Source organism: Microtus pennsylvanicus, chromosome 3, assembly GCF_037038515.1.
Source record: "Microtus pennsylvanicus isolate mMicPen1 chromosome 3, mMicPen1.hap1, whole genome shotgun sequence".
NCBI lineage: Eukaryota > Metazoa > Chordata > Mammalia > Rodentia > Cricetidae > Microtus > Microtus pennsylvanicus.
Window position 1 is genome coordinate 35,285,161 of NC_134581.1, and position 11,992 is coordinate 35,297,152.

Consider the following 11,992-nt stretch of genomic DNA (forward strand, 5'->3'; position numbering starts at 1 on the left):
CTATTTGAACTTCAGTAGTTTACACTATCCCAAGTTTACCTAAACAGCAGCGTCTACGAGCCACAGGTTGTCGTTAACCTTGTTGATTGAGGGTGTAGTCTACAAAATAAGCACTTCAAAAAACTTCAGCTAATAGTGTGAGTGTCTGTATTTTATGGAAAAACAGCCTCATATTTTGTTCTGATCTATATCAGTTTTTAGTTTCAATTATTTGTGTGCTGTACAGCATGCTATCATTTTAGGTTTATCTTGATAAGTTAAATAAAAATGAGGTAGCATCCAATTAGAAGTAAGAAAACAGGGGCAGTAGAGGGAATAAAGACTCGTGGACCCTGAATGATGTGGAGCCCGAATCTGTATTACTTAGAATACTGGGCAGTCACCTCCACAGAAGCTGAGCACTCAGAGTGGAGAGCCAGTTTCAGGAAGGAAGCTGCTAGAAGGGGCTGCAGGTTTGAGGTCCCCAGGTATATCCAGATGTCTAATTCTGTCGTGGAGATGGAGAGGACAGAAACATAAAGAGGGACAAGAAAGAAATATCTGCTTGTCCTCTGCAAATGGTGAGGGGGGCGGCAGGCGTGGTTGCGGGTGCTGAGAGAGTGCTGTGCACGGGGGAGTGAGCTGGAGATGCTCTTGCTGTGACCGGAAGGCTGGAGAGAGCACAGAGAGACTGGGCCTTCAGTCCAGGCTAGCCAGCAGCAAGGCATGTCAGGACTGTCTGAGAAAACTGACTCTGTTCACGCCTAAATCTCTGCTACTGAGGCTTTCCCTGGTTACTAGTATCACCCCCCCCCCTTGCTACCTGTGATTTATAGTTGCATTTTCGTTTTCATCTTGCTTTGTCTGTGGCTTTTACTGTAGTACAAATTAAAGATTAATTTTTGAAATGGATAAAAACTTGATTTGTGTTCAATATCACCTTCTCACTATTAAAACAATGACTTGCCTTCCTTGTTTCTAGATTGTGACAGATGCATACAGAGAAAGGATGGCCACTGTGTATCCTGAGCCCCAAAACAAGGAAGAATTTGTCTGCTCCCAGATGTACAGCACCGATTATGACCAGATCCTACCTGACTGTTATTCCTGGCCTGAAGAAGTCCAGAAAGTCCAGACCAAAGTCAGTCAGTGACTACAGCAGCTAGAATTTCTACCCTTGCTGATAAGACCCTGAAGTTTTCATAGTTTCTAAGGTTGGAATCTTTATGATGATTCACAGTGTACTTAGAATAAGGTGATGTAGTTTAACAATCAGACCGTGGACGTCTATTGAACTAGGGTAAACCTCACAGTGAAGTTTTATTTTACTGATTACTTATGTTTTCCGTTTTAATTATTCTCTTTACAAATTCTGTTCAAAAGCTATTGTACCTGCTGCTGAGAAACTCGTCGCTGATAACGTAGGAAGCCAATGGAAGAACCAAATTAGTAATCAGCTAACATAGTGGAACTTGATCACATCAATGCCTACAGTTCTTTCTTGGCCATTTTGTTTAAATCTTTTAAAAAGTAAACCCAAACTTAGGCATAGCTGAACTTTTACTAAACAGAAACACTACTTGGCTGCCTAGAGAAAGTTCTTCTCAGGACGTTTATTCCCGGCCTCCGTTAGCCGTGTTCGTTTTGCACAACTGAACTCTTTCACTCCTCCAGGGAAGCTAATGCTGTTTACAGTGCCTGTGCAGCCTTAGATCTCAACAGTCTTCTGCTACTGTTACATCCCAGAGAGTAAAGCTCTCATCGCTTTGGTTTTGAGCCCCAGGCCCTCCACAAAAGCTCTTTTCCTCATCTCTGACCAAACACTTTGCCCAGCTCCTGGCCCTGCTGAGAGACTGGGATGTTTTGTTAGCGTGGCCTGGACAGTGAGAAAGACCACAAGGAGAATCCTTGCGAAGGAGCTCCGAGGAAGCCTGCTCCGAGACAAGGGTGTCAGAAGCAAGACCATGGTTCCCAGATAAGCTAGGGATCCATGAGAGTCGCGTGCCCTAATGTCCCTCTGGTTAGCTCAGGTGACTGAGAACTCACAGTGTGAGTGGCTACGTCTCCTATGTCTAACTCTCTATCAGATGCCAAAATATGTTAATTTCTAAACCATCCGGTGAGGGAGAATAACCATGTCCCAGGCTGTGTTAATTTACTGGAAAAATTGATGATGGATCCTAGCTCAGGTTTGAGAACATTCTGCATATCCAGAAACACTTGTCATTTTGAAGTGATGCTGGAAAGCCTGCATGGTGTTTCAAACGGCCCCTCTGTAAAGTGAGCTCCTCGAAGGTGAAGGCTACCCAGATTCTTTCAAATGTGAGGTGAAAGAGTGGAGAGTTTCTAATGGCAACTTTGGGTTAAGGATTTCCTCCGTGTATTTGGGAAAGATTCAGAATTCCTATCAATTTCTTGTCTGTTTCTGTGTTGTCAAATAGTTTTAACTGAATGTATTTACCTATGCAAAAGATTTATTAAAGCATAGAAAACATGAAAACATTGTAAATAATTGTCATTTTTCTTAATATATTGCTGCTGTTTATAGTGATATTTGTGGGTCAAATGAGAAGTTATTATTTTTTTTGTTTTTGTTTTTATTTTTTTGAGACACAATTTTCCCATGGAGCTCTTGCTGTTCTGGAACTAGCTTTGTGGACCAGACTGGCCTGGAACTCACAGAGATCCCCCTGCCTCTGCCTCCAGAGTGCTGGGATTAAAGGTGTGCACCACTACCACCTGATTTATTAAGCATTTTAAAAAGAAGATTTATTTTGTGTGTGTGTGTGTGTGTGAGCAGGTGCACATGTGCTTTTGCTCTGGTTTTCTCTGGTGCCACAGAGGCCAGAAGTTGGTGTCAGATCCCCTGGAGCTAGAGTCACAGGTAGTTGTGAGTCCCTCTCCCATGTGGGGCTGGGACCTGAACCGGAGTCCTTTGGAAGAGCAGCAAGTGCACAGTTGTAACCTCTGACCCATGTCTACAACTCCAAGGTATTATGAAGTTTTAAAATATTCTAAGAACTGCTTATTCCCGTGTAGACTTCCTTTAATATGTGTGTAAGCAAGTGTGCTGGGTGCTGTGCGTGACCTCGTCCTGTCCTAGGGAGAGATGGTGAAGATGGCATTAGACGGTTGCTCCCTACATGGCAAGCAGTGTGTAGCTGGTTGTTTTACTCTTAGTTCTTTGGGGCCTACAACCCAGCTCCCAAATAAACCACATGGATGATGCTGCTTTCTTATGAATGCCAGGCCTTAGCTTGGCTTATTTCCTGCCAGCTTCTCTTATCTTCAATTATCCCATCTATCTTGCCTCTGGGCTTTTACCTTTCTCTATTTCTTTATGCCTTTATTTACTTCTTTCTCTGTGGCTTGCTGTATATCTGGGTGACTGGCCCTTAATGTCCTCTTTTTTTTTTATTGTTCCTAGATCTCTTCTTCCCAGATTTCTCCTGTTTATTCTCTCTGCCTGCCAGCCTTGCCTATCCTTTCTCCTGCCTCGCTGGCCATCCAGCTCTTTATTAGACCAATCAGGTGTTTTAGGCAGACAAAGTAACACAGCTTCACAGAGTTAAACAGATGCAACGCAAAGAATGATGCAGTCCATCTTTGCATCATTAAACCAATGTTCCACAATGTGATACATATCAATAATATTCTACAACATCAGTGCATCATCTGATCCGCGGTATCCTGGTGGGTTCCTCATGAGGTTGATAGTTTAGTCACTTGTCAAGCCCGCAGATCTCAAAAACAACGGAGGCAGGATCTGAGTCCGCGTTGGCCGTCTTCCTGCCCTCTCCTTCCACTAGTCTCCTGCAGTCTTCCAGCGCAGCCCTGTCAGGAGGGGATCCTCAAGTTTTGTAGTAGCGTGATTAAAAACATTGGTATTCATGTTAATAACCAATATATCTAAAATATTATTTCAAAATATAATTAATATAAGCATTATTGAAGTGTTTTGTTGGGTTGATACCAAATGTTTCAAAGGCAGCATGACTTTACCCTGATCAGTCAGTCAGACCAGCCACAGGCTAGCCTTTTCCTCATGCACCCCTGCCTGCTGTGTCAGCTGCCCAAGTGCTGGACTGCCAGTACACCATCCCACCCAGCGTGAGACTGTGCTCTTCTCTGGGGTGCTGTAACGCAAAGGCATTTCACCCCAGAAACAATCCTTCCATTCGGGACAATCCTGAATGACGAAGGCTACAGTAATGGCAAGGCTCTCTCTCCCTATAAAAGCATTCTGCTGGCTTACGTTTAATGCGCTCAGGGGAGAGCCGTTTCATTTTGCAGTGCTCCCATCTTTATCTTGTGACTTCCAGAGTCACCAAAAGGACAAGAAGACATGGAGCATTAATGCAGGGGCTTCTCCCTGCACTGTGCTGCCTGTCACTCAGCCACATGGCTGCAATACAGAAGCATGCTGTCCTTTTTTTGGTCCAGGGCTGCAAGAGGAAGCAGATAAGATGACAGTGTAGCATTGACTTTGCCATAAGTCAAGTTTTTATTTATGTTTCTAAGGAAGTGAGTAAATGCATTCTAATATATGTGGGGGAAAAAAGATTGCTTCAGTCATACCAAGATGAGCCCTGCTCTTGTAGGCAGTGCCTGAACTAACTAAAGCTGTTACCAATCCTGACCTAATGTAAATCCTATGTAAGTTTCACAGCTTCCCACCTGATTCTATAAGAAATGACATGAAGTACTCATGTTTAGAAGAAAAAAATGCTCCGTCCTCTTTGAAAAAAAATGTTTAGTATAATTACAAAGGAAAAATAATACAGAAAAAGCATAAAGTTATGATCCTTAATTAGAAGGGGAAACTTAGCATAGAATGACAGATCTGCCTTGTGTTATCACATAAGATTTTGAGAATAAATACTATAATAATGTGATTAAAATTCAGGGGAAAGGTAACAATAGATTTTATCATAAACACAGGGTATAAAGAACTAAATGGCTCAAGCCAGACAAAATCCCAGGATGAATAAAGGCGGTGTCACTGAGTCCCACCCCTAGTAGGGGACCTGTTGACATCTGATAGTTGCTGGGAGAGGGAGAGACAGTCCTCTCTAATGGTGTGTTCCCGGTAGGTGGACCGCTCTCCAGTGCAGGCTCCACACCCAAGTTGTGTTTGGGCAGCACAGATGAACTCAGTAGGTTTAGCGAGATTGGAAAACACTCTGGATGGGTGGGTGGGGAGGCCATGGGGAATCTGAGAGGAGCTGGGGGAAGAGAGTGAATGGGAAAGAAAGATTTTGTGTGAAACTCTTAGAAAAGTAATGAAAGTATCATTTTAAAAGGACATAACTGAAGTCATTGGAGGCTTACGTCAGTTAGTAGAAGAAAGATCAGTAACCTTAAAGGCTGGTCATTAGAAACTGTCCAGATGAGGGCTGGGGTGGTGACTGGATGGTAGAGCTCTAATCTAGCATGGACAAGGTCCTGGGTGCAGTCCCTGCCAAACAAACACAAAATCAGTCAATCAAATAAACAAACAAACCAAAACCCCAGATGACTGTACATCAGTATTTTGCAGCAGTCATGGAGACATGTAGAATTAGTTCTCAGCACAAGCTGGCCCAGTGCAGTGAGAATCCTTTTGCCTGTAGGAATGTAAATATGTCTCCTTCATAATGAAGGACACATTGTATACTTCATTCCTCTTTCTAGAGAAGGGAACCCTTGGTGTTTGATGGACTCTTTGGACAGAATTTGGCCAGGTAGCCCAGGCTGACCTCAAATTTGCATCCTTCTGACTCTGCCTTTGTCTTCCATATGCTGGGATTATAGACCGGTAAGCTCAATAGTTGGCTATTTGAGGGACTTTAGAAAAATTTGTATGCATTGCTTAAACCCCTTTATGGATTGATCCAAATGCCTCTAGCTTTGACTGGGCGTGGACAGAGAGGGGTCTCTTAGGTGATGACTTACTGCAGTGTTCTTCCACATGGGCCTTATGAAGGAAAACTAAATTGGTTTAGTTTCTCTGACAAATCAGGATTCTGCATAAAACCTGGGTTTTGGAGTAAAACGATGTCCCTTCAGGATATAACTATTCTATAGAATTACAATAGGGCATTTGCAGTAAAAGAAAAAAAAAACAAAAACAAAATAAAACCCAAAAAACTCCTTGAATTGGTACCCTAGGAGTCCCTTTGAGTTTTGATCTCTCAGCTTAGTTACATGAGAACTCAATCTCACAGGTAACTTGCTTGCCTTGGATGGCCTGTTAGCTAAGGCACTCCCTGCGACTCACCCAAGTGTCTTCAGCTTTTAGTGAAGATTCAATATATCAATAAATAACAAAAGACAAATACACTCTTGAGAAACTGCCTAACTCAGTAAACTTCAAGGAGACCTTGATTGTTATGAACAAGTATTATTCCCAAATAGCCATTTAAAGATTTTAACTTAGAATATCATTAGCAGCTGAGGAGGTGCGGAGAAGCTGGGTATTTAGGGGGCCAGAGATGCTCCTGGTGGCAGGAACTCAGAAGCACTTCTCCCTGGGGCTGGGGCTGGGGCTGGGGCTGGGGCTGGGGCTGGGGCTGGGGCTGGGGCTGGGGCTGGCTGGTTCCAGTTACTTCTCTGAACTGTACAGAAGGGACTGTTCCCAAAGCCATGTATGCATGAGCGAGGTTGGTGTGTGTTCCTGTTGCTCTGGGCACACACAACAGCCGTGTGCTGTGGGTTTTGAATGAGATCCTATGTATGTACATATGTGTGTATACATGCATGTGCAAGCAGACATTTTAATATAAAATCGGAACCTCTAACAACTGTCTGTCGGTAACACCCTAAAGTCCTGTTCAGTGCTAATGCTAATACTGGCCACGTTACAGCAGAATACTTGAAAAAATTCTTAGAAGTAGCTCCAGAGGCAGTCATGAGTTCATAGACTTGGATGTATTCTGCTCGTTGAATTATGTAATAATCTAGTTTTGTTCCATATTTTACTCCTTAAGTTGTTTGTTTTCCGGGAAACCATTTTTGATAACTTAATTGTAGGAGAAGTCCTCTGGGGGTCAACTGTATAGCACGGTCTCATTTCAAAGGACAAAGGGTTAATGGAGTTTAAAAGGGCCTAAGATTTGCGAATGTTGGTTTAATGATTGGTAGTTTAAGGAGATAGGTATGGTGTGTTTAGTTTTGGCAAACATGGAGAGATTGTTTGGAGATGTTAAGTCCTGTTTCTTCCTCCTCTATGTAGGTAAGGTGTGAGGCCCCAGCTCCATTGGCATAAAAAGGGATTGAAAAATGAGTGGGGGGAGCTAAGGTCTTTCCAGACAGGGCATCGCCAGAGCTTTCACAGGCGGATTGGGGCCTTGAGAAGACTCCTAATGAGCTACACAATGGAGCCTGTTTTACAGCCTCATGGGCACAGGGGACTCTGAGGAGGCATCGAGTGCTCTCCCCAGCCCAAGGGCGTGCGCTTCCATCCTGGACAAACAGCGGGTATGAAGGTACTGGCTCCTCAGAGGCTTCTTCAGGTTCCTCAATGCATATAGTACTGGCAGCCGTGATGTTTCATGGGGAGTGGGGGCATTCCTCTGCATGTCACTAAATCCTGCCACTTTGGCCTCCTGAAGAGACCAAGTCGTCAGCCTGAGACCCAGCAGGAGTGTGATGGCTCCCAGAAGGAGGGGAAGGTCCCCTGACACATAGGAGATTTCTGGGAATTCTCGGGCTAGATACCTAGCAACAAAATGATTGAGAAAAACTACTTTGGTGAGACTCTTTACAATGTTTTATGGATATGTTTCTCTGCATGTACGTCTGTGTACCATGTGTGTGACTGGTGTCCTCAGAGGCCAAAGGGGGCACCAGGTACCCTGGAACTGGAGTTACAGTTGTGAGTCACCGTTTAGGTGTTAGGAATTGAACCTAGGTCCTCTGGAAGAGCAGCCGCTGCTCTTGATCACTGAACTTTCTTTCCAGCCCCTTATTAGGGTTTTTTAAAAATTATTCAACTCTAATTTTGAAAAGGGCCGGTGGAACTTTAGACTTACCACTGAAAATGTAGTTTGACTTTTCCCCAAAGGTGATGGTGTGCCCTCCTTAGTGATCCTCAGTTCTCTCTCCCTTTTGCTATGTTTAAATGCATACTGGCATACAGCACTAATGTGTTATTCTGTGTATGTGCCCGAGACCTTACGGTGATCTCGGCTGCTGCTGTTAGCATCTAGTTTTACTGAAACACTTCACGTAGGGTTTTTTAAAGTAAGAAATGTACTAAACAGGCACTCTTCTCAGTTTATCTGTGATTTAGATTTCATTCCCAGTGATGAGCTGGCATATCATCTCTGTGCCGGTGTTGTGCAACTGTGTCTCAGATTTATGAATCTATATCTGCAGTCTGGCTTTTGACATGAACTGTGGGGCTTGGGACTTCATTTATTTATTTGTGTGTGGGTATGGGTGTCTTTCCTGAATATGTCTGTGTACCATGTGTGAGCCCAGTGCCTGAACAGGCCAGAAGAGGGCGTCAGATCCAGTGGAACTGGAGTTACAGATGGCAGTGGTCTCTTGAAGAACAGCCAGTGCTCTTAACTTCTGAGCCACCTCTCTAGCCTGGCTTTGGACTTGCTGAGCCAAGTTTCTCTGGTTAAATAGACCGTTTTATTAATTTATAATGAAATGGTATTCAGGTGCGACTTTACACAGCAACCTGGAAACAACATCACAGTTACACTGATAGAATTTGCTTCATTATCAGTCAGAAAATTCTAGAGCAGGTTTTCACCCAGAATTATACAGAGCCATTGGCCTTTTTATTTTGGTCTTATTAACATAAATACTTAGTACAATTACAAGCATTTTAATGGAGTCCTAGGACTCTGAACTTTTGCTTTCAATACCAAATAGTATCTGGAAAACATGCTCACTTTTGTGTTTTCTGAGAAACTCTAGGAACTGGCCCAGGTTCATGTGATAATCATTCCTTAGTCCATAGTCGCCATGGGCCTCAAGGAGTAATTCTTCAAAAGAATGGAAGAGGCGCAGGTCTTCACCGTCCCCCTCTGTTTCCACGCTCTCGGCGTGCTTGCAGGAAATGTGCTTCCAATTGGGGTATCTGATTGTGTGCCAGAATTCCTCACAGTGATCCTTGAAGCCCTCCACACAGATTATGCCAGGCTTTCCCGTCATGCAAAATCCAGTCACATCTAACCTCTTGCCCACTTCCAGAATCTTTTTCCTGAGGTCCTGCTGATAGATGTGGTGGCTGTAGATCCACATCCGGAGGAACGTGTTCTTGACCGGCTTTGCTCGTGTGGACGGCTCACCCGACAGCTTTCTGGTGAGGAAGTAGGATGCGCAGTTGTCCTGCAGCCACTGGATGGCTGCGCAGACACACAGCTCACCCGGATCAAAGGTCCCCAGGTACGCGGTGAGACCTTGGTTGAGAAGAAGCTGCTGTTGTCTGTCAAGGTCAGGTGACCGTCCAAACAGCTGCAAAGCCACGTAGGGGTAGCTGTGAGGCATGGTCACTTGCAAATCAATTGTCCCCTAAAAATAAAAACCACACAGATTTCAATACCACAGAACCACACGAGCCAGCTTATCACGGCAACGGCACGGTTATGCCAGGAAACAATCACGGGGTTATCAAGTGCCAGCTATAAGTTATGCAGTCATTTTTGTTATTTTTCAAATCATTGCTGAACTACATGTGCCAGGTGCCCTGTGCTGGAGAAGGAAGGGATAAAGTCAGACATGATTTCTGCCTTAGACTAGAGCCCAGTGAAGGAGACACACGTTAAACAATGACCACACATAGCGAGAATTTAATTTGAATTTGAGAAGCAGTACTGACCATGGGAAAAGTTCAAGGTTCCACTGAAGTGTGTAATCAAGGGTATAAAAATCAAGTCTGGGACGCAGTAGCCGGCTCTGAAGCGTGAGCCAGTGAGAGCTAAAACATTAGTTCTCAAGTGTCCAGTCCACGTGGCACCTGTACTATATCTGCTAATACTCCTGGGGTTAAAGGGATCAGAAGAGGGGGTAAGTTTTTTTATTTTTATTTTTTTGGTTTTTCGAGACAGGGTTTCTCTGTGGTTTTGGAGCCTGTCCTGGAACTAGCTCTTGTAGACCAGGCTGGTCTTGAACTCACAGAGATCCGCCTGCCTCTGCCTCCCGAGTGCTGGGATTAAAGGTGTGTGCCACCACCGCCCGGCGAGGGGGTGAGTTTATAGTTAACATTTAGATTTTGTATTTGTAGTTACTCTCTACTGTCAGTGCCATCAACACCATCCTAAACACTAACTTCTGAGAAGCCTCTTTGTAGCAGGCAGCATTTAGGTTTGTGAAAATCGTGGTATCTGCAGAAGGCACATTCTAACAGTTAGGTTGGTAAGAAACTGAACGAGGAGACAGAATAACAATAAGAAGACTGCAGGATGTTTTCACCGAAAACAGTAGGCACGTTTGTTAAAAAAGTATGTGCATTTATGTAAAATTCAGGATTGTTACTTAAGAGAATTTAATGAGCACCTCGAGTTTGGTACCTTTTCCTTCCTTCCAAACAAGTAATGGGATATGTATTTGAGTCTTGAACAGGAAGCTCATGCACTGGGTTTTTCAGTTAAAAAGTGGACACTTGGGGATGGAGATGGCGCAGCATTGGCTGCTCTTCTAGAGGGCCCAGGTTGGAGTCCAAATACCCACGTGATGTCTCACAAACTTCTGTGACTCCAGTACCACCCTCCTTTGGCTTCTGAGGGTACTGAACAAGGTTGCATGCTCAAGGCTAAACAGCCATGCCATACACATTAAAAACACACTAAAACAATGGGCACCCAGAAACACGTAGAAAAAATAAAAGCACCCACCTTGGGCTCCTCAATTTGAAGCGTGATCACAAATTCGATGTTGTGTGGGAGCGCCTCCCTAGTGCCTTCCAGATACCTCTTTATGTTCGTTAGGGCGTTTACGTCTTCCAGTTTTACTTCTCCTTGGTTAGGAAACATAGACAACAGCATTTCCATCTCCAGCAGCTGAAGCTGAAGGCTTTCTTTTACCGACGCGGACATGTCTCCAAATCAACCTGCTTGGAAACCTGGAAAGGCCCAGAAACAGTGAATTTGTTAATGACACCTGGTGTCCGGAAAAATTTCCCAAGGTCCCCTTTCTAGGAGGCCATTCCTGTTTGCGGAGAGCTAGGGGCACGCACCCAGACACTTAGACTGTTTAGATTTCTCTCCTGAGCCCCAAATCTAGTATGCACAACACATCCTGTTAAAATGCTCCGTCAACACCTAGATTCCTAGTCTCTCTTCCCCACCATTGCCGGTCATTTTGGAGTCCGCGCTTTCAACAGGTGATTGGGTGATGTGTTTCGCGGCAGGTGGTTGCAAACACCTGCGTACTCCAGGCCAGCCTCAAACCTGAGGAAAGCAGGGGCCGGCCCAGGAATCCCGCTCGGATCTCAGGCCTGCGCAGTGCTGGAGGCGGCGAGGAGAGGTGTTCGCAGAGCGGAGAGAGAGAGAGAAGGGGCTCCGGGTCGTCCCCGCCGCCCGCCGCCCGCCGCCCGCCCTCATCTGCAGACCCTTGGAGGACAGCCCACCCGGACTGCAGTGGCGTGCAGCATTCGCGCAGGTGCATAGGGCATCCTCGGCCTAGCCACGGAGCTGGGGGAGGGGTCTCAGCCATTTAATAAATGACGTCTAGGGTCGAGGGGGTGAGGACCCACAGGGATGGCGGTACCGTTGCCTTTCAGGGGCTGGGCTGGGAGGTGACCTCGGTGGTCGGAGGGACAGCAGTGCTCCCCACCCTCTGGGGACCCCTGCCCCCGGAGGCCTAGGCTGGGAGGCGCAGTTGCCCACCCGGGGTGCTAACCCTCGGCCCGCCTCGGCCACCGCGGCCTCACCCTTCAGCTCACTCAAGACAAGCAGCCCCTGAACCCGCTCCGAACCGCAGCCGCAGTTCCGCGGGCGCGAGCAGCGCGCGGACGGCTGGGGGCGGGGCCTGGGGCCTGGGGCGGGGCCAGGATATCCAACCCGCCACGATTGGC

The 11,992-nt window shown here is 45.6% G+C and overlaps 2 protein-coding genes across 5 annotated transcripts in view; one reads left to right on the plus strand and one right to left on the minus strand.

Moving 5' to 3' along the window:
• Me1 (malic enzyme 1) overlaps positions 1-2,479 on the plus strand; it is a 116,223-nt gene extending 113,744 nt beyond the window's left edge. For both annotated transcript variants that reach the window (XM_075965072.1, XM_075965071.1), the window contains exon 14: positions 962-2,479. In XM_075965072.1, coding sequence (XP_075821187.1) covers positions 962-1,132 — 171 coding nt within the window. In that variant the 3' untranslated portion in view covers positions 1,133-2,479. The remainder of the gene's footprint in view (positions 1-961) is intronic.
• A 6,239-nt stretch (positions 2,480-8,718) lies between these two features.
• Rwdd2a (RWD domain containing 2A) lies at positions 8,719-11,931 on the minus strand. 3 transcript variants are annotated; one of them, XM_075965074.1, is made up of 3 exons: positions 11,849-11,931; positions 10,812-11,038; positions 8,719-9,489 (listed from the first exon to the last, which is right to left on the minus strand). In XM_075965074.1, the coding sequence occupies exons 2-3, from the start codon at positions 11,010-11,012 to the stop codon at positions 8,812-8,814; spliced, it is 879 nt and encodes a 292-aa protein (XP_075821189.1). In that variant the 5' UTR covers positions 11,013-11,038; positions 11,849-11,931; the 3' UTR covers positions 8,719-8,811. The 3 variants fall into 3 exon arrangements, with proteins under 3 accessions (XP_075821189.1, XP_075821190.1, XP_075821191.1); XM_075965075.1 differs by having other exon boundaries at positions 11,861-11,896; XM_075965076.1 differs by lacking the exon at positions 11,849-11,931 and adding an exon at positions 11,818-11,840.
• Positions 11,932-11,992: the final 61 nt, after the last annotated feature.